Raw genomic sequence first — 22,184 nt, forward strand, 5'->3', positions numbered from 1 at the left:
TTTACAATTTTTCTACAAATCTGAAATTATGTCAAACAAGTTAATAAAAGCTGCCTTACAGAAATTTTACTTAATTTTAATTTCCTTTAGACCTACTACAAGAAAACTAGCATTTAAGACTCTGTGTCAAGTGCCTGACAAGGAGAACCAGTCTTCTGGCAGCAGAGTCTGGTCAGGGTCACACCCACTCTTGGAGCAATCCACAGGGGTATTGAATGGAAGCAAATGGGCCACTGGGACTCTAACTCAGTGCCTGTCTGGGGGTGCAGTTATATATAAAACCACTTAGCCTCAGTTCTCCACTTGATTTGGTCCATCTACAAGGAATGCTCCCATCCAGTTATTTAGGTTATCTGCTCCTCAGCTATTGCCCTCTCTCCTTAAGGAGTCCCCCACAGGAAATCATGTCAGATGAATAATTTGCATAATGGTAAACTCACTGTGCTGAGGACACACTGATGATGACAGCTGATATTTACTGAGCATTTTATGTTGCCAGACTCCACCTTTACTAACTCTCATCATAAAACTGAAAAAATACCTTTATCTTTTTACTTGGTAAAGTTTTGCTTACAACCTCTTCCGAAGGGTGTCCATAATTAACACAGTGCCAGCTAACAAGGGACAAACCAGGAGAATCCAGCACCTCCTGCTCCCATTTTTCTAGGCCAGGTTAGTTTCTTGGGCTGTTTTCACAGCAACTTAGAAAATCCTCTCTTTAAAAACCCTGGAGTCAGCCGGGCGTGGTAGCACACGCCTTTAAGGTCCCAGCACTTGGGAGGCAGAGGCAGGCGGATCTTTGTGAGTTTGAAGCCAGCCTGGTTTACATAGTGAGTTCCAGGACAGCTGGGGCTACAGGGAGACCCTGTGTCAAAAAGACAAAAACAAAACAAACAAACAAAAAAACCCTGGAATTTATTCACGTCTTAAAAGGGAGAAGTAAAGAAAGTGCTCATATTATCACCGGGGTCTTTGTCCTTGGCTGTTTTTCTGGTTAGGAAGAGCCTTAGACTTCTTCAGCAGGATGATGGCCAGTCCTGAAACCCACACTGGCTGGCCAAGATGTGTTGTGCACCAGGTGTTGTACTCACAACACAGCTCAGGGCAGCTCTATTTCTCCATGTAGATTTTAAAACAAATTTTTAAAATCAAGGAAGCAAATATTAGAAAATAATTAGGCCACATAAAAAGACCGCTCATGCATTAAAGCCCGGATCTCCCTGCACCTCCCAGGCCTCTGAGCAACCTGGGAAGAGCCCTGGACAACAAAATCCCTTCTTAGAAAGTAGGCAATTTTTACTTTATTTCTCTATCATTACAGAAGTTTTTATTCCATCTACAAAGCACCTTTTGATTATACTGGAACATTAGTCAACTTTTATACATTATACATTTTCTAAGAAAAAAACCTACGGAATACCAAAAATATAAAAGTTAGTAGGAAATGGCTCCAAGGTACTAAGGAAACCATATCCAAGTTCCCAAATTCACAGTTTTAGTACTACGTTTAGTACTATTAAAGTAACCGCCCCCCATTAAGAAAAAAGTCACAGTTTACTTACAAGTTTTTGTATTTCACATAAAATTCCTCAACTTCTACCTCTTCTCCAGATTCCTTCTGCAACAAGAGGAAAATCGAGGCACATACTTAAAACGGTGTACTGGAGTTATTTCAAAAGCAGCAACACACCCACCTGAGCACACAATGCCCAAGAGGAGCAGCTCTGGCCTTCCTGGAAAGACCTAGCACACTGGGAGCCGCAGGAGGCCTGCGATGAAGACGGATGCACTCGGCACAAGCATGCTGCTGCACTCGACGTGCCTGAGCTTCTAAGACATGAATCATTTTAACTCCTCCCTAACCACATGCAGCTTCATTCACAACAACCTGACCCCAAATCTGGCTTTCTGCCAAACCCACAGTGTTAAGTAGACGCCAAGTGTAGCATTTTCTCAGGCAGCAGCCAATTAGCAACTGCTCTCCTGAATGCCATATGTATTATTTCTGGCTGCCTCATGGCAACTTTACATTGTGGGTTTTGTAATGTTTTAAAATATTTAAAAGACATTTATTTCTCCATATAGTTAATAACTCTAAACAAGAAACCATATAAAAGTAAACCTTGTCCTTACACTGTAATTCAGTGCATCACTGTTCACAGTTTGCGTTTTACTCAATGGTACAATTAAAATCTCTCAGACAAGATGTCTCACTTACGTAGCAGCCAAATAAAATTAACACTTCAGATACTACATTTAGGTAGGATAAAATTGTGATACACATCAGCCAAATCCAGAATTTTTGGAAGTAAGATCATCTATGACATTCCTTTGATCCTATCTGTAGCAGCACATAGAGAAGACATGTACATTTATATTTTAGACATCTCGCTTTTTTGTTTTCAGCTTTAGGCTGTTAAACAATTCATAATATGTCATTTTCTTCCATATGTTTGATCAGATAAATCAGGGATATAAAATATAAACACCTTTACAAGATGTTTCAGGAACTGTTTTTATGCTCAAACAAGAGCCCCCAAGTCGGCCTTGAGGGTCAGGCGTGTATGCTACATGCCTCACAGATCTTCAAAGGAAACTAAGGCAGGCAGAAGCATGAGGGCAAACAGAAGACCAGGCTTCTAGTGGGCTAGCACAGCAGCACAGATGTTTCAAAGGTACTTGGTGCCCTCAGTTTATAATCTTCAGACTCATGCTAAAGTCTATGAATTTAGACTTCCCTTTAAAACTTCTCCCAGTTTCAGTTAAATCTAATTTTAAAACGCTTTTCACCAAGGAGAAGACGAGATATTCTGGAGTGGTCTGGTCAACACCTACTAACATCTGGTTGTGCCCTAGTGAATCATGAGAGATCCCAAACTATAAAGCAGCTTTTTAAACCAAATATTCAGGACAGCAGTGGCATTATAGCTTTTAGTTACCTGAAATGATTGTTTGGCATCTACAAGAGTCAGCTGCATAAACTCTGGGATACTTTCTAAGTTCTTATCAACTCAGGGGACACTCCAAATGGGAACCAATCCACCATTTCTAATCTTAATATTTGTTCATTCCACTCCATTTCAAGATATATTTATACAGAATTACTGATTCTAGTAGAATGGTTATGATAAAAGAGTAGACAACTGGGCTGAAGAGATGGCTCAGCCATTAAGAACACTGTTGTTCTTGCAGAAGACCCAGGTTTGAATCCCAGCACCCACATGGCAGCTGTCAACTGTCTATAACTCCAGTTCCAGGGGATCTGATGGCCTCCTCTTCTGTCCTCCACAGGCACTGCACGACATGGGTGCACTTACCTACATGCAGGCAATACACTCAAACACACAAATAAAAATAATGAATAAAACATTTTAAAAAATAGTCAACAACCAAAAAAAAGGGGGGAAAGCAAGGTTTCTTATGGTATCCCCTAAAATTCAGCCTTAAGTGGAACTGAAATACCTGTGCTTTTACAAACCTCTTGTTATAAATTACATTTCTTCCTATTCTGAAAGAAATATTCAAAATTATACATCTTTTTATTTCCCAATTTTCTTCTTTCTAATCTTTTTGTCTACACTGTCCTTTCTATCTTGTTCTAAATGGACTCACTATCCCATAAGTCTAAATGGCACCAAAGCACCCAGGCCCAAATCTTCAGTAGCAGACGAGTTCTTACAGTTCCGCTCCTAAAAAGCTACCTGTGCACAACTCTCATCAATACCCACTTTCTTGCCATGATAAACTATTTCCCAGGGAACCTGCTGTGGAGATGCCTAACAAGGGGATCTAGAACTGTCTAGAACTAGGAGAAACAAATGGGCTCTGAGAATCCGGTTAGCAGTGCCCAGAACTGGCAGAGAACTGTCCCAAAGCCTGATGCCTCGTCTCGGTGTCCCCAAGTAAACAACACCATGTTTTGTTTAGTGACAGCACACATAGGATGACCACATTCTTGCCCTAGAACTACCTTGTAACTATAGCTGTTGCTTATGTTTGGTTTTCATATAAATTTAAACATGTTGACCTCTTTGGGTTTACTAACAGTAAAATAATGAACAAACATATGTGGATCTATGACGTCCACTTTATCCAGCCTTCAAAACCCCATAGTGTCAGTGCTCAGAAGCCGTTCTATAATGCGCACACCCAATGAATAATGGAGTCAGAGCACTAGTCCCACTTGTGGACATATATGCAACCCTAATTCATTTCCTGGACAGCTACAATTTAACCTGAGAGTGTTCCAAATATTTTCAAGTGCTCAGGAGAACATTTTGGAGAAATATATATGTCTTTTCATTACTTCAGAAATAGTGTATGGAAATCTTTATACTTTACATGAAACAATGCTCCAAATACCTTAAGCTGACTTCTCTACCTTCATATGAAATAACCAGTTAGCAAATGATGATCTCGCACTCCAAAAGAATGGTCTTTCTAAATTAGGCAGTTACCCTAACTCAGAACTATACTACACGGAAAAAAAGGGAAAACGCCATTAAAAATGTGCACGCATGTACACACACACACACACACACACACACACACACACACACGAAAAAGTCCCTCAACAAAAATAAAGTGCAGGTATGAATCCCTTTCAACTTCTGATCCAACCTATTGTATGCTCCAGTAGAGATATCAAGCCACAGTTGACTTAGTGAGAAAATATAGGCATGCTAGTGAATGTGATTAAAACAGTTCCCCTCATTTATATCCTACTCGACTGGTTCGGTTAAGGAAAACTAAGACAAATATCTTGAAATTTGAGGTAAGATCTTAAGGTGAAAACATATGCAAACAACTGAGGAAAAGTAAAAGAATTTTAGGGAATATAGTTAGAATTCATCTCTTAAGAGAGTTCTGATCTTCTGATCTGAAAATATTTGAATTGTTTTCCAAAGATGAATTGCCCATAGAAGAAAGGACTATGACTAAATGTGGAAAACAGAAAGCTAACTTGGATGCAATCTAAATATCCATTCAGATAAACATACCTCCAAATTCATACACAAATACTGCGGCCTCACCCCTGGGTCTTACATACATTAACCTGGGTTTGGGGCAATACACAAATGCCAAGGTGTACCAATTAACAGAGGACACTGAGCTGAGGAGGCTCTGCTAGGGAAGCTTTCCGAGTTTGCAGAACTCCCCCCCTTAAAATTCTCCAGCCTTCTGAGGCTACAGGCATGAGGGTGATTGACTTGGAAACCCACCGAGTTCCCATTATGTCTGCACCCTACAGGACAGGCTCTCGGAGCTCAGAGCCACTCTCCACAATGCTATCAGGGAGAGGGAGTTAGAGACACCTTCTCACAGACAGTTCTTAAATTATTCATGGTAATAGGAAACAGACCAGCAGGCATAGCTAGAATCCACATAAAAATCTCAAATTCCCTTTTGTTTCTATGTGCAACACTTTCCTCTAGTGTTTTTTTAAAGTTGAAACTAAAGCAACCATGATGAGAACATTAGCAGTTTAAAAAGCTAGTGCTTGTTAAAGTTTAGTATCTTCTAGTGAATTTTTATGACCCTTAAAGAAATGCCAGTAATAGATAAACAATTCCATGAACTCTACTTCTCTTCCTTCCTTTAAATTATGCCTGCTTTCTAGAGAACTTTTTCCACTTATTTTCTTCATTCTCAGATTCACCAAGCCAATAATGCTCCATCCTCATGTTCAGTTACAGTGACTTCTAATGTCTTGTGGTAAGCTCAACAAGGTCATGGTAGATGATAACAATATCTGTTCCTGATCTATGGACACCTGCCTTTAAAGAGTACGAGTAAAAGGAAGCAACAACAAAGGCCTTGATGTGGGCAAAACAGAAAGAGAAGTGATATCCTGCACAACGTATGGTCTAACCAGCTAAGAATAATTGCGCTAATTTTAATTTGCAGCCTCCAAACCTGCTGAGTATGCCTGCTGAAGTACTGTCAATTGAACAGAAATTAGTATACCCCATCCAAAGGACATGCAATTTACCCAAACAAGTTGCTGCAATTCAGTGAGGAGCATGTCAAGTATTTAAATTTTACTACATTTCTACAATTCAGAAATAAACAGTTCTAGAGTCATTAGCTGAACAAAAATGCAACCTTTCTAATGAGTTAAGTGGTGCTCGTTTCTGTTTCAATAGGTGGGAAATCTGGCTTAGGGTTTGTCATTTAATTCATCAGGGTAGGAAGTTTCAAATTCATAAAGTCACCAATAGCCACCTACACACCCCACCCTCGCACTCAATTCTGTAAGCTGATGAAAGTCCATACCTTCAATCACACAGTGGAAAAGTAAACTGTTCTAGAAGGTAGAGAATTCACTGATGGTTTAATGGCACTTAATGACTTCTTTTCATTTTAATGATTTATTTTTACACATGTAGATGTGTATGTGAGAAATGGAGGAGGGGAGGGTAATAATGTGTGTGCGTCTATGCACATGGGTGCAGGTGCCTTCAGAGGCCAGAAGAGAGCATCAGAGCCCCTGGAGCTGAAGTTATACACAGTCGAGAGCTTCCCCAAATAGGTGGGTGAGAGAACTGAACTTGGTCTTCTACTAGAGCAGCAGTGTTCTGAACTGTTCAGCCATCTTTCCAGGCCCTACTTAAGGATCCCCTTATAAAAGTATTGGAGTAACCCACATCTCCTGTTTCCTGTCATTGTGTGTGTGTGTGTGTGTGTGTGTGTGTGTGTGTGTGTGTGTGTTTGTGTGTGTGTGTGTGTGTACATTTTCCAGGTCTGCTATGGGATAGGGCTGGGATCCCACCTCATGACCCACAACTCTGCCATCCCTCATCTATATCACTGGAGAGAGGGACTTTGACTACATTTTACTAAGAAGAAACCACATTTACTCTATGTATCAAAAATGAAGCTGTACTTCTACCCACCTTGAAGGAAAACAAAAGAACGATGTGGACTTGACTGATCCATTCATATCCAGTGACTAGTTTCTACAGACAATGATGATTCAAAACAAATACAGCATTTTCCCAAACTGGGCAAAAGATAACTGAGATGGAATACAGAATTTCAAATGGCTGAAGAAAATACAGTAGAGCTAGAACTCTCCATTCTAGTGTCCCCCCAACCGCAGGTTTACTTGCTGCCCAGTGACAGGTGCTTTTGCTCAACAACATCAACTTTGCACTGGTAGTAAAGGCATCTGACTGCATTAATTACAGATGAAAAAAGTTACAAAAGGTGTGAGTAAACATCTACAAGCAGAAGGACAAACTGAACCTGCTTGTGGGGGGTCCTTCCAAAGGAAGCTGAGAAGCAAAGGCTTCTTCATGATTTTTATGGACATTTTTCATGAAAAAGACATGCCTGTTTCTGAAAGTCTTTGTCTTTGGAGTCTTTTGAGCTTTTTGCTTTCTTTGAATGGTGTTAATAAAGGTTGACATATTTTCATCTCATTGGTTAATAGACCTTGATTTCATTCCAAGTTAAATACCTGTCCTCCAATTTATATGAGGCTAGTAAGTGAGATAGGACAAGAAATACCACCAGAAGTTTATTTTACAATAATGTGATCATTGGGTGTGTGTTTGTTTGTTTGTTTTGAGAAATAGTCAGTAGTCCAGGCTGGCCTTGAACTCACTATGTAGCCAAGGCTGGCATTGAACTCCTGGTCCTCCTGCTTCCAACCCCCAAGGGTTGGGATTACAAGCATGTTCTATTATGCCTGGCTCAGCAGTAGAATCTTAAATAACATGCACAGCAAACAGTTCTTAAAGGGTCACACCCCCATAGATTTCCATCTTTGCACAAGGCACTCACCTGCTTTTTCACTGCACGACTGCTCATGATCTTCTCTACCACTGGGCCTTCTGCATCAACAGATTCCTAAAAAGAAAAGTGGGATCAATAAATCCAAACGTGAAACATCTGACCTATGCTACAAACACAAGCAGGAAGTCATTCCCCTCTGCCCATGCCTCTGTATCCTTTAAATCACTCAGCACAAAGTCGCTAGTGGGAAAAATGACTGAAAACAAGGGAAACGTCACTCTACAGAAAGGCGAAAAGAAGAGGCTTATGACTTCATGACTGTGTGGTTAATGACGGAGACTAGCATGGGTCCCTCAAGCCACCGAGCATTCAGAAACTCTAGCTGCCAAGAGAAAAATAATCTGGTCTTAACAGCAGGCAAAACTCTAACTTTTCTGCATCTCTGCCCATGGAGTAAATATACCCATCACTCTGTTGCTGTACGCAGCTTTTATCTATGGAGATCATGCAAAATATTATACAATTTACCACAGAACAAATTACCAACTAAGCAACTGCCTTTTAATATACCAGTTTGTTAACTAAAGTACAATAGCAAATAAATAAACAAACCTTTACAATAATCAGTTCCACATTACAACCCATATTTCATATACAAACTATTTTATCCATCATTTACATTGCACAGAGTATAAAGTGTGACCTGCTGAGAACTACAAGGCAGTAATTTTATAAAGGGGTTCTTACAGTGCCAAACAGCAGGAGCTGAGCTTGAGTGGTTTATTACAGTACCAGAAGCTACAGCACTGAATTCTCAGAGGTAAACTCAGCCACCTCATATTCTAGCTCCGATTCTTCCTCAGCACAGGCCATTAATTCTCCAAAACTGTGTCAAATACCATATCATAGACTTGTATAAAAATAAATTTTAGAGAACAGAGCTTTTTAAAAGATACTTGTAAACAACTAATTTTTCATAGCACATCTAATGCTGTTGCTGAACTCCTTGGATTCCAGGTACAAAATTTCCAGTCCACCTCTCAAAGGGCACATTCGAACTGCATAAGCCGGGCTGCTGACCTGCTGCTCTGACTGCGAGGTGTTGGATGGGGAGTCTCTCCCAGCAGCATCTGCATCATCTGCCTCCTCATCAGAAATCTTGAATTCCAAGTCTTCAGTGTATCGCTTTCTCTTCACCTGCCTGCTGGACCGTCTCTTCTGTAAGAGAACCCCAACAAAGTGTGTTTTAAAAAGAAATCTTTGATGCTCTTTAACATGGCATGGAATGTAAGACAAACAGTATTTTTTTAATATTAAAGAAAAACTGATACTTTAATCCTGAAAGTCAAGTGAAAAGCTCTTTGTGGTAACTAATGCAACAAAAACTGGAGGAGATCTGCAGTCCTGGGGCTACCTGGGAGAACAATCACTTTGCAACTCCCAATGACATTCCCCTCACCAGGAAAATACAAGTAACAGCAAATCCTGTTCCTCTCTCAGCAAGTACCCATCAAGAGCAGTGGTAATAAAGGAGGTGGGGAGCAGGTCTAAAGGAGCCCATTATACTCATCTCTTTATTTTTGTATGGAAAGTCCATAAGGTGAATGAATTAGAAGATAATCTATAGATTGTAAAGTTCTATGCAAATATTGTTGTACTATTTATTTCCTAAGTATCTTGTGCATTTTAAAAGTGCACCTAAAAGAAACAGTTCAGGGCTGGGGATGCAGTTCAGAGATAGCACACTTGTTTAACATGGGCAAGACCATGGATTTGATCCAGAAGGGGGGGGGGGGGGAGAGAGAGAGAGAGGGAGGAGGGAGAAGAGGGAGAGGGAGGGAGGGAGGATTTACTCTGTTTTTAGATGAGAGTTGAATGGTAGAATTCATGAGTGGCTATAATAAGTAGTTCTAATTTTTAATCCAACTTTTTATTATCGTGGTAGTTAAAATTTAAAAGATTTGTAATAGCTAGCATCTGTATGATTATTGGCAAAATGTACACTCTTACACTCTTGGGGGTCAAAGAAGCTAGCACAGGATGGTCATGCCCATCAGTATTAACACATGCTAGCCCTCTGACCTAGCACTTCTATTCCAGTAAGCCACATAATATATTTGGAAATATGTCCAAAGTAAATTGACAAATAAAGGCAAATGACACAGCAGTAAGTAGCTTCTGACTCTGCTTGAGACAAATATAAAACTTTTATTTATTTGGACGTGTAGATGATCAGTAACCCTCTGAAGACAAAGAGCACAGGCCATGTTTACCCCACGTTGCCTCAATGAATACTAGCTAAAAATGGATGTGTTGCTTTCATTAACAGAAATAAATCTGAAAAGATACACAGACTGTTACCAGGTATTAATTCTGAAGAAAGAGATAAAAGGAATCGGACAGTGAGTTGCAATTTGGGCCCTAAAAGAAAAATCCTGGCAACTTTTGAAGTCATCTCTTCAAACCTCATCTGGTTTAAAAATCAAGATTCATAATCAAGAAATAAAGACTTGACTCTATACAAACTTCTTTCTAAGAATTATGAACTAACACTTTTGAAAGAACTAATGAATTTCATAGCCAGGACATTAAGATAGAAAAACACAAAATATGCATCATGCCCACTGAAAGCACGGCCAGCACCGCCATCTTCAGGGTTCTCCCTGCCCTCAAGAAAGGTTCTGTGACTGTTCACCACACAAACCCAGGCTATTGTGAACATCACATGGACCAAAACTTTGTGCTCCTAATCCACAGTCATAGCAGCTGAGAACAGGGGAGCTTCTGGCACAGGTCCACTGGGGTGTGGTTATGTTAACAACCCTTTAATGGCCTCACCCAGAGGGAATGGCGACAAGGCCACAGGCTCCTCTAAGGATCCTCCCACTTCAAGACAGGTGGCAGAAACTCTGGGGTTGGGGGTGCCGTCTGGTTGCTTCCCTACATCATAGGAGGCAGTCTGACCTCAAGACACCCTTGACTGAACTGGGAAACACCTATGTGGCCTAGAAAGAATTACTCTGTGGACCTCAGCTTCCTGATCTGGGGTTAACGACGGCACTACTCCATACAAATGCTGTGATGACCTCATACAAGAATTCCATCAAAGCATGGTGAAATGTAATTAATGAGATTAAAGTTATCAACAATTAGCTCTAGTTTTCCTAAGAAAAGTGCCCAGCTACCTTGCACAGCTTCCCTTCTCCTTCCAAAGCTAATCTACTCAGTCCTGCCTTTGGGCCGCTTTACCGGCCCTTAATTTCCAAGTTTCTTAAGACACAAAAAAGGCTACTATGATGAACAATGTTTAGATTTTGTAAAAATTTAGCACAGTATCTGTATTTCATCTGATCAAACTCGATCAAAATGGATTAACTTATATTTGCATGTTTATGGCATTACTTTAAGGAGGGATATAAAACTAGTGATCTGTGACTTTTTACCAGGTTTCCCTCTTGAGGCCATAGAGTCATCGAATTCTAGGGTAAGTCACAAGATAGGTGGACAGGGCCCAAGATAATTCACTTTACATTAAATCCTGCCCTTATTTTCAAGTTAGAATGCATTATATACATGTATGAAATTGTCACAGAAGAAACAATTAAAAAAATAGAAATTAATGCACTAGTGAATATAACTGTAGTACCCTGAGACCCTCTTCATTCACCTGCTATCCCCCAATCCCTCCAGACCCCCACTAATTGCTCTTTTAGCTTCTGTAAAATGCTTGACTGCTGCTTTAGACATGCCTAGACATACTCTGGCATGCCCTGACCCACCCTGCTATTCCCTACCCCTCTTCCAGGAAACTATAGATTAAGCAAGCCTGAGCATAAAAACTGCCCTATAAGGTAAAAAAAGAGACTCCTGGCCCCACAGGTAACAGCACATTCCACAGCCCTGAGAATAGCACCTACCAATAAGAAACTTACAGGGCTGCATCTTATACATCCAATCGGTTTAAAATTATGTCGGCGCACGCAGGCTCCTTGAACCAACCAAAATGTATCTTCAGTATCCCCATGCTCTCTTTGTCTAAAACCTATAAAAGTCTCCACTCTCCCTTACTCTGGGCTCTCAGCACGGATCCGTTGAGTTGGTGAGGTCTGAGAGCCCGAGCTTAAGCCCGAATAAACCATAACCCTTTGCTAACTATTATATGTGAACCTTCCGCTTATCAATCTTATGACATAAATCTGTTCAGGTGATGGGGTATCAGTAGTAAATACTAGGGTCATTTCATAAGTGTTTTTTTTTTTTTTTAAAAGAGGGCTGGAAAGATGGTTCATGGTTAAGAACACTGATTGTTCTTGCAGAACACCTGGGTTCAAATCCCAGCACCCACATGGCAGCTAACCTTGCCCCTGCAAGGTTCCAGGGGCTCCAACAGTTCCAGGGGATCTTCTGTCCTCGGTGGACATTGCATGACACGGGTGCACTTACCTACATGCAGGCATTACACACATACACATAAAAAATAAAAATAATAAATAAGATATTAAAAAAGAGAAAAAGAAAAGAAAGGCCAAACTACAATTAAAACTAAATTTCTAGCTGGGCCTGGTAGCTCACACCTTTAATCCCAATGCTCAGGAGGCTGAGAGAGGTGGATCTCTGTGAATGCCAGGCCAGCCTAGTCTACATAATGAGCTAGGATTAAAGTCAGCCAAGACTACATAGGAAAAAAGAAAAAGAAAAAAAGATAGAAAAAAAAAACCCACTTAAATTTTCCACAATTGCAAAATGGTGCCATCGCCCTACTTTGTAAATAATTATTATTATTCCTAAAGTCATTTATTTTGAATACCGAGGCCCCTTTTGCAAATTCCTAATATAAAATTATATTTCAATTTTGGTCTGTTAAATTATTATCCAAAATATTGCTATGAACCTAACTGAAAGACAAGAACTGCATTTGAACCGTAACTCAACACTCTTTCAGTGGCACTAAAATAACCAATCACCTTTTAAAACTTGTGCTGCTTTTCAAGATACTTTGAGTTAGATTAGGTGAAGACTTGAATGCGTTTCCACAGCCTTGTGAACAATTCTGAGTTAGTTAAATTGCCTGTCCTTTACTTTTGACAACCAATTACAAAATTCAAAAGTTTTCACTCTAAGCCCTTCACAACGCATTACAGGAAGAAACATGATAAACAAACACGCAGCATCACTTCCTGTGTCTGACACCAGGGAAATAGTCTTCAGTCAGGTCTCCTGTGTGGCTGCCTGTACCTGCTTTTGGGCTCAGAACAGTTCTGCTCAGCTAGTTGGAAAGCCAACACTGAGGTCGGTATGAACTGCTTAGCATTTTTCTGCACCTGAAAGGTAGAAAGGAAAAGAAAAAAGAGGAGGGGGAGGAGGAAAGAGAGAAAAGGAGGAGAAAGGAAGCCCCCAAATTGGGACTTCAAATGGGCTCAAAAAGTCCACTTGAGTCAAGCTGGAATTAATAAAAAGAGGCTTTTAAAAACGATCACTATTTTGAAACAATGACAGAATTTCCTTGACTTGTGAGAGTAATTCTTAATACTGTCCAAATATTATTGTCATAAAGATCCTACTTTAAGTAAACACAAAACAAGAGAAAGCATTCTCAAGGATAAAATAAAATGTACTAGAACACTTTGGTTTCAAACCCCTTAGCAAACTTAAAAAAGATAGCTACTTACCTTCCCAGTATCTTTCAACTGATATCATGAGGGCAGAAAATTACATAATTAACCTGCACCATAAAGGTATCACCAGGTTAGCTGGACAACCAGCCCAAACACAACCTAAACACTTCATTTACATTCCTCTTCCATTTCTACCCTCTCAGCTCCTTCATTTAGAACATTCTGTGAAGTTACAGATATAAGTTCTACTCAAGATAAAAACACAAAAACAAAGCTTTCTGAAATTTCTTTAAGACAGAAGTATATCTCACTTAGGCCTGAGGAAGGACGCCCTGAGAGGAAGCACAGCCAGCTCCTAGGGGCTGCTGCCTATTCCAGCAGGACTCCCCTGTAAGTGCTCCCTGGTAACTCAGATGTCACTCACACAAGTCACATTCCCAGCCATCCCAGTGGACAAGACTGGCATGCTTCCAAGGAACCTAACAAGGAAATAATTTTTAACTGTCACATGTACTTGTGAGCCCTCTCGGTTCAAACAGTGAAGGCAGCAAGCTCCCTATACAAGAACCTAAATTCCTAGTGTTTACCTGCTTGCAGGCTTGTTTTCAACATATTCCTATAAAATTCCCCAGACGTCAAGAGAATCTTATACTGGATAATTCTGCAGTCACCATTTGGAAAATCGCTGACTTGTTCACAGAAACCTTACCACGAATATATCTCCTCTCTGATCATCCAATGTCAATATCTTAAGCCACAAATTATGTCTTGGTTTTTACTCCAAATTTTTATAATGGGAATAAGAGAGATAGCTCAGTCAGTGAAGTACTTGCCATACAAACATGAAGACCTGACTCTGACCCCCCGACAAATCATGTAAAAAGCTAAGCACTGGTGGTACATGCTTACAATCCCAGCTCTGGGGAGATGGGGACAGGAGGATCCCTGGGATTCACTGGTCAGTCAGCCCAGCACACTCCAGGCCAGTGGAAGATCTTGTCTCAAAACCACAAAGTGAATGTCTTCTGAGGAATGACACCCAAGTTGACCTCTGGCCTTCAAGTATAAGTGCAGTGCACATGTATGCACACACACAAATATGTACACATACATGTGCATGCACACACACAATAAATAAGCAAAAATTGACAACCAAACTTCAGAAAATTAAAAAATGTGAAGGATACTTTAAATAAATCAATATAAAAACAGGCTGTTAAAAAATATGTTAGCAATAGCAGCTGGGCATGGTGGCGCATGCCTTTAATCCCAGCACTCAGGAGCCAGTGGCAGGCAATTCTCTGTGAGTTCAAGGCCAGCCTGGTCTACATAGGAGGCAGAGGCAGGCAGATCTCTGTGAGTTTAAGGACATCCTGGTCTACATAGCAAGTTCTAGGCCACCTGGGGCTACAGGGAGACGCTGTCTCAAAGAGAAAAAAAATTATGTCGCCAATAGCATATATAAACATCAAAATAAGCATACACAGAAATAAAGGGAGACTCTTTGCTTTATTAATTCCAAAGCCCAATAGCCCTGGTGTGGTCCCAGTTCTCTCATCACCATGGATATAATGTTCTAGTCAACAATAGGGACAACACACACACACACACACACACACACACACCTCCACAACAAAACCAGGGGAGGCCTAGTGTGCTTTGCACTTGGCTAAAGTTACCCTTCTCCTCAGCCAAAGCTCAGGAGTGAATAATGGCATTACCTGAACACCTGCGTCTTCATCCTCTTCAGGGGCAGGAGATGGTGGGGGAGTTTTGTCCAAGTCTGAATTTTCAGAACCTTCTGTTTTTCCTTTGTTGACCTTTTTCTTCAAAGCACTTGCTTCTGAATCAGGTTTCTTATTACTAGAATTCAAAGTACATCACTTAGTGTTCACATTTTAATGTGGTTTCCCACATGCCCCACACCTTCTAGTTCCCACATTAGTATCCCTAACGCACTGAGGGCCATGGCTAGGTCTATGTGTGGTGGGCATTTTTCATTAAATGGTACTCCTAATTAAGTTTTTACAGCAAGACTCATATTGATGACCTTCAGCAGATTTCTGACCTATAAAATAAAATTGTACCCCAAACTCTTAATACTATACAAACCACATCTGTCCATTTATTCATAATCCCTGCCAATATACCAAGACATAATAAAAAACTCAGACTATGGTGTGGTTTTGCTACCAAATCAAGGCATAAAACAGCCTCTTTCTTTAACCATCAATGAGCACATCCTGGTGTCTCTTGTATAGTTTCACATACTCCTACTGAAGTCCTCTGTTGACCAGTAACAGATTTTTCTTATATCTCACAAGTATTTAATAAAAGTGTCCAATTTACAACTTTTAATAAAAAAATCATTTCCCAGAAACCCATAATTTTACTTAATATTGTCTTCTAAAGTAAGTTTTCTTCTGGTGCTAGACATTTAAGATAATCACAATGACCTTTATTTTCAACCCAGTACTAGCAACTGCACCCAGGGCCCTTCACATGCTAGGCAAGTGATCTACCACCAAGGAAATCACCAGCCCTATAAATTTCATTTTTACCAAAAGCTAGGTCTCTGCAATACAGAAAATAAAGTGATCCCAAAATTGAAGCTCACTTTCCAAAATGTTACTGACAAGCATCAATAGTATTTGTTACGTTAAAACAAAAGAAAAATAAAATTCTAGGTTTCTATCTCTAAAGCCTTTCCTCAACATTCTGTTAAATTGGACACAGCGCTTTCTTAAATTTAAGATCTGTCTCCAAGATTTTTTTTGACGTCAATTATCATTTGTTAGACAATATGGAAAATAATCCAACATCAGTAAAAGAATTTTTTACCATTTTTAGGGAGCCTCAAATTTCATAAACAAAAGATAGGATTTCAAAACTGTAAATATATTAAATTTTGTAGATTCTCATGAAAGTGTACTGACAGAATGCATTAAACAGCATGTTTGTAACCTGAGCTACTACAAAGAGAGGAGGCCACAGTATCTAATATTTCTATTTGAATAAAGCATCTGTCACATTAAATATCTCAAAAGTATGCCGATAGTGTATCCAACACACACCTACAATGTATTTCCCAACTAATAAGGTCTTTGGTCATCTTAAACTATTTTGTATACTTGAGTTTATTCTTATTTTATTTCATGAACATTTTAGCATAGTAAACAGCCACATCAGAAAACAACACAATTCAAGATAAAAGCAAATCGCTGTTAAGTTTCAGGAATTAATTTCACTTCTTTTTTTTTTTTTTTAAAAGAACAGTGTCGTTAAAATCACCAAAGGTCCTCAGACAGCATAATATTTTTTAAATTAAAAAAATCCATACAACAGTTCCTGATGCGACTGTCCTGGTGTTTACGCTACACACGGACAGAAGTCTCCCCTACTATGAGGCTCCATTTCCAGCATTTATTTCCGCTCTAACTGCCACAAATTATACAATACTACAGCTGAACACTGGGCCCCTTTCCTTTCATCTGCACGCCAAGAGCAATCAGATTACCCTGGTAACCAGCGGTCACATGACCAGCACCTGCTCTTTTGGCTGGATGCCACTGACTAAAGCCATCTGCTTCCCTCAATCAGCTTTCAAGCCGACTCAACACCTGCGCTGCAGTGTTTTGTGGTTTCTTTTATCAAATCAGTGCAAAACTGCTTCCAAAACTTTACATATTTCTCAAATTTGTTTAAATCAGAGGTAGGCCTGTCAAAGAGTTGAACCACTGCCAGGTAAAGTGAGCTGGCAGTGAGTGCTTTCAACGGTGACCTCGCTCAACCAAAGCAAAGGATGGAGTTTAATTTAGAGGGGTTGCCCAGCCCTGTGCCGTACTGTCCACCAGGAGCAAGAAGCTTACTGTCTGGATGCCGCCCAGAGCCAGGTTTGAGGGAACATCTATTTGCTGGAGGAGAGAAGCACTAATGACTTTCCATCTGCTCTACCCCAGAATGAACTATACAGAACCTCCAAGATGGCTGAAAGTCAGACAGAGCCTCTCCAAATGCTTAGACAAAAAGCCAGTGGCCCAGGGAAGCACTTACCAGATCTGATTACTGAAGGAGGCAAACTCATTAGACCTCAAACCATTCATGTTTAGAGACAGCAAAGCTCTTCCATGCATCAATACACAAATCAAGCACCCTAAGAATTCAGGAAGGGCTACAAAACCTGCAGTGATCACCCAAAGACAATCCAGGACAAAGTTTAGCTATTTACAGTAAACTGCCTTTGTTACTACTTTGCAATAACCCAATCTGGATTTCCTACTAAATGTTGTATTAAAGCCGCTTTGACCCAAATAAAACTGCAGTCAAACTTTTTCTTAAAGCATTGGTTTTAGTCAGGCTTTGGTTTAAGTTTCAACTGTTACTTAAGGTCTGTGATTCCAGATAAATCAATATAGTTTCCTTGAGCCTCAGTTTCCTCTTCTATAAAATGAGGTTAATAATTTTATCTTTCTCTAATATTGCTTATGAAGTTTAAATGGAATGAGGGAAGAAAGATGAGGCAGTGCTGGTGCAGATGGTCAACCACCACACGCTGGAAGACAGCACTGAGTTTAAGTAGTGCATTCCAGCTGGGGCTCAGACCTACCTGGGCCAGTTTAACTGGGGGCTCACAGAGAAGAACTCCACATGCATAGAGGATCAATTGGTGATCAACATTGCTAATCACTACCTTAAAGAACATAGACCAACAACATGCCCCCCATACCCACTGCCACTTCTTTAACCACATACCTGTCATCCCCACCCAGACCACTGCCACATCACCCTCCCTCCCCGTGGGAAGGGTACCGACATGGGACCAGTGGGAAAAGGACACAGAATTAACATCCAGAGTCACTCTGTACAAATAATATCTATGAGTTTCAAACTGATCTTTTAACGCCAAGCACCAAACATAGCAATACACACAATCCTCTTCCAAATTATATTCAAAGCTTGAATGTGCAAACAGTGCTCCTCTGATTGCAGGCATAAGAATATTGTTAATAGGGAAGATCCCATTTGTCAACATTACAGTTCCATGATGCAGATATGGAATCTCAGTGTACCTCCCAACAGTTGCAGTGATGTCTACTCATGGGGCAAGCCACAGCTGGTTATTACTCAGCAATCTCAAGAGTGGATCACAAGAAAAGCTAGGCATGCACAGGCCACAGCTCTCCTTCCTCCCCTGAACTTCCTCTGTCCTCTCGACCTCCCAGATCCCATGACAGAGCCAGAACATCACTTACAAACCCCATCTCCACAGGTTACCAGAGGGACCAGCTGAACCCAAAAATCTGATTAAATGGTTGAACCCAATCCCCGATATAAAATATCTAAGCATCTCAGTACTGGTGTACAAGGCCATCTCTTAAGTTTTTACAGTTTACACCATTAGCTCTTTTTACTTTTCCCAGATTTCCAGCCCTTTCCCTCTTTATTCTGGCAGGCATACAGAACTAGTCCCCAAGCAATCCCTGACCTTGGCTATGTGGAAATCTGTCAGAACCTACTCATCTTCAAGACTTAGTTCACATATCACTCTTTCCAAGAAGCGTTTTCTAAACATCACTGTAGTCCAGGTTGGGTATGACCTCAAATTCCTACATGTCACATGGCATACATATTTTGTGTTAACATTAATTACTGCAGTATAATAAACAAAGCACTATCCTGTAAGGCATAAAGAACTGCCTTAGTATGCTATCTTAATGGTCTTACTGTCTACTCAGGTGGGCTAGTCATGGTACTTCATCTAGTTAATTAAACGCCTAAAAAGAAGCAATTAAAAAGCCCTTCTATGTGCTAACACCATCTTAAGTGCCCCCCCTACACACACACACACACACACACACACACACACACACACACAAGATGGTTCAGTAGATAAAGGTGCTTACCACACAAGCCTGGTGACCTGAATATCACATAAAGGCAGAAAGAACTGATTCCACAGAGTTATCCTTTTACCTCCACATGCACAGCATGACATGCAGGCCCCCACATCATGAACACACACACACACACGCACGCACAGAGTAATAATAGGTATTTTTAGGACAGACAAAAGACCACATAGCACCTATCTTCACAATGAACCATCTATGAAGATCAATGAAATGGAGCTAAAGGGCTAAGTAAACAGCTCAGTTGATAGAGTGCTTGTCTAATATGTGTAAAGCCCTGGGTTCAATCCTTAGCACTCTATAAACCAGGCATGTTGGTACATGCCTGTATTTCCAGAACTTGGGAGGTGAAGGTAGGAGGACTGAGTTCAAGGCCACTCTTCAACTACTTAGAAAGTTTGAAGCCACCCTGAGCTACTTGAGACCTTGTCTCAAAAAAGGAGGAAGAGGAGGAGGAAAGAAAATATGAGGACAGCATGAAATAACAACAAGCAAGAGGTTTCCAAAAGCACTACAAATACCATTTATTAACATGTCCAAGTCAAATTCCTTCTTTTCTCCCTTAATCAGCAATACAACCAAAATACAGATCTCTTCTCTCTCTCTCTCTCTCTCTCTCTCTCTCTCTCTCTCTCTCTCTCTCTCTCTCTCTCTCTCTCTCTCTCTCTCTCTCTCTCTCTCTCTCTCTCTCTCTGTCTGTCTCACACACAGTATTAGATACTGACATGCAGAGCCCCCCCCCACTCATGAAGACAGACTGAAATGCAGAGTCCTCCCACTGAACATAGACTAAGATGCAGAACACCATTTCATGCTATCAAACCCTCATAGTCTTGGAAAAGGATCACAGTTAGCAATATCCCTGGAAATTTGAAAGGCCACTGCTCCTTCTGCAGTCTCATGTTTCACAGTTTATTATGAGAATGGAATTACTATGGCTAACACTGTGGTTCACAGCTAACCGACCAAGCTCCAGAGCTCTGTACATAAAAAAGTGTATCACCTTAAGGAGTATTTTTAGGTACAATCATTAAAATACAAACTATATCCAGAGAATTATTTTTATCCCGTGAGGTGACATTTTAGGGAGTCTATGTGGAAGGATTCCTATTTAGCCTAAGACATTAACAATTCATAAACATGGGTTGGGTGTTACCACCTAGGATGGGGTTGGATGAATTAATCCAGCTAAAACAGAGCATAGCTGACCAACTCTTTTTGTTTTGGTTTGGGTTTTGTTGTTGTTGTTGCTGTTTGAAACAAGGTCTCCCTGTAATCCAAGCTGGACTGGAACTTGCTTCAGAGACCAGGCTAGCCTCGATCTCAGAGATCTGCCTGCCTATGCCTCCCAAAGATAGGGATCAAAGGAGTACACCACCATGTCTTGCTCTGATCAATGCTTTCTGTTGAGAAAACTGCAGGCTTTCTAAACAAGGCTTTATCCAAAGAGCCAGAACTTATTAGAAAGCCTGGAGCTGGACTGATTTATTACAAAACAGAATGCAGTTAAACAGTCATTAGTGTCAGCCTAAGGACCCTTGTTCTCAGTAGAAACTTTAAAAAGGAGTCATATTGTGAAACCAAATGTGACGAGAAGAGTACTGTCAATTAATAAAGGTGACTGGACAATGGGAGGGGGTGAGCAACCTAGCAGGCCCTTCTGATGGAGGAAGTTAATGAGGATTCTCATCACATCAGGGAAAATCAACCTTGAGACTTAGGTCAGGAAGATTAATCAGGGACATTATCAAGGACTCAAGCTTCTCCAAAATATTACACAATCTCTTTAAGGAGAAGGGTAAATGGCATGGAAGCATATTCCTATACTTGATATGTGAGGGAGAGGGAGAGGGAGAGGGAGAAGGAGAGGGGGGGAGGGGGGAGGGAGAGAGGGAGGGAGGGAGGGAGGGAGAATCTGTGTGTTTCTGTGTGTGGGTGTCAGAAGTCAATGTTAGGTATTTTCCTCTCTTGCTTTCCATGTGACCTTTTGAGATAGGATCTCTTCCCGACCTGGAGCTCACCAGTTGTCTGGGCCGGATGGGCAGCAAGCTCCAGAAATGCTCCTGTTTCCACCTCCCCATAGCTGGTAACATCAACATTTTTATGAGTACTGGCTATCACCCAAAGTCAGGTCTCCATGCTTGCACAGCAAACACTTAACTGACTAAAAAATCCCCATCACCACTGAAATATATATACTTGGGTTTTGTTAGGCAGGGACTCACTGAAGCTCAGGCTGGCCTTGAACTTGTAGTAATCCTCCTGTCTCCCAGGTTTCTTGGATAGGTATAAGCTACGATATCAGCAAAAAAAGGTTTTTAAATGAAGTGAACGTAACAGGTAAGAAGAGAAATGATACATAGGATGTGATACAGATCTGTGGTATACTAATTCTAAAAAATTGTTGGCTATCATGATAGAAAGCTGTCAGCTGTCAGGGTCAAGAGCTCAATGCTGGTGGAAAAAGAGCTTCCAGCCCCTCAACTGAAGAGCACAAGATTTCCTCCTGAACCCTTACTGTTTGGTAAGATTTTAAACAATGGAAATTAAAAGTAACAGATAAGCAAACTGACAAACTAGTAAAAGAGACATACCTTAACATAACAAAGGCTCTAAATGACAAATCTATATAGCCCACTAAAGGGGGAAAACTGGAAGAAATCCCTCTAAAATCAGGAAAGGCAGAGTATCAACAGTCTCCACTCATTCAATATAGTGATTGAAGTCTTAGCTAAAGCAATGAGGTAAGAGAAACAAATAAAAGTGATCGAAGCTGCAAACGAAGAAGCTACATTATCTCTTGCAGATTATATAATCCTGTTTCAAAAGGTCTTAATGCTTGACAATAAAATTCTCAGATCTGCAAATTAGCAGATACAAAATGAACATACAGAAGTCAATAGCAGGGCTGGAGAGAAGG

General features: G+C 40.5%; 1 protein-coding gene across 4 annotated transcripts in view; it reads right to left on the reverse strand.

Moving 5' to 3' along the window:
- Window positions 1-22,184, reverse strand: part of Chd7 (chromodomain helicase DNA binding protein 7) — a 202,010-nt gene that overhangs the window by 61,955 nt on the left and 117,871 nt on the right. For all 4 annotated transcript variants that reach the window (XM_029565636.1, XM_029565635.1, XM_017799225.2 and 1 more), the window contains 4 exons: window positions 15,077-15,218; window positions 8,821-8,958; window positions 7,789-7,854; window positions 1,563-1,618 (listed from right to left, as the gene is read on the reverse strand). In XM_029565636.1, coding sequence (XP_029421496.1) covers window positions 1,563-1,618; window positions 7,789-7,854; window positions 8,821-8,958; window positions 15,077-15,218 — 402 coding nt within the window. The remainder of the gene's footprint in view (window positions 1-1,562; window positions 1,619-7,788; window positions 7,855-8,820; window positions 8,959-15,076; window positions 15,219-22,184) is intronic.

Source organism: Nannospalax galili, unplaced genomic scaffold (assembly GCF_000622305.1).
Source record: "Nannospalax galili isolate Female #2095 unplaced genomic scaffold, S.galili_v1.0 scaffold397, whole genome shotgun sequence".
Classification (NCBI taxonomy): Eukaryota; Metazoa; Chordata; class Mammalia; order Rodentia; family Spalacidae; genus Nannospalax; species Nannospalax galili.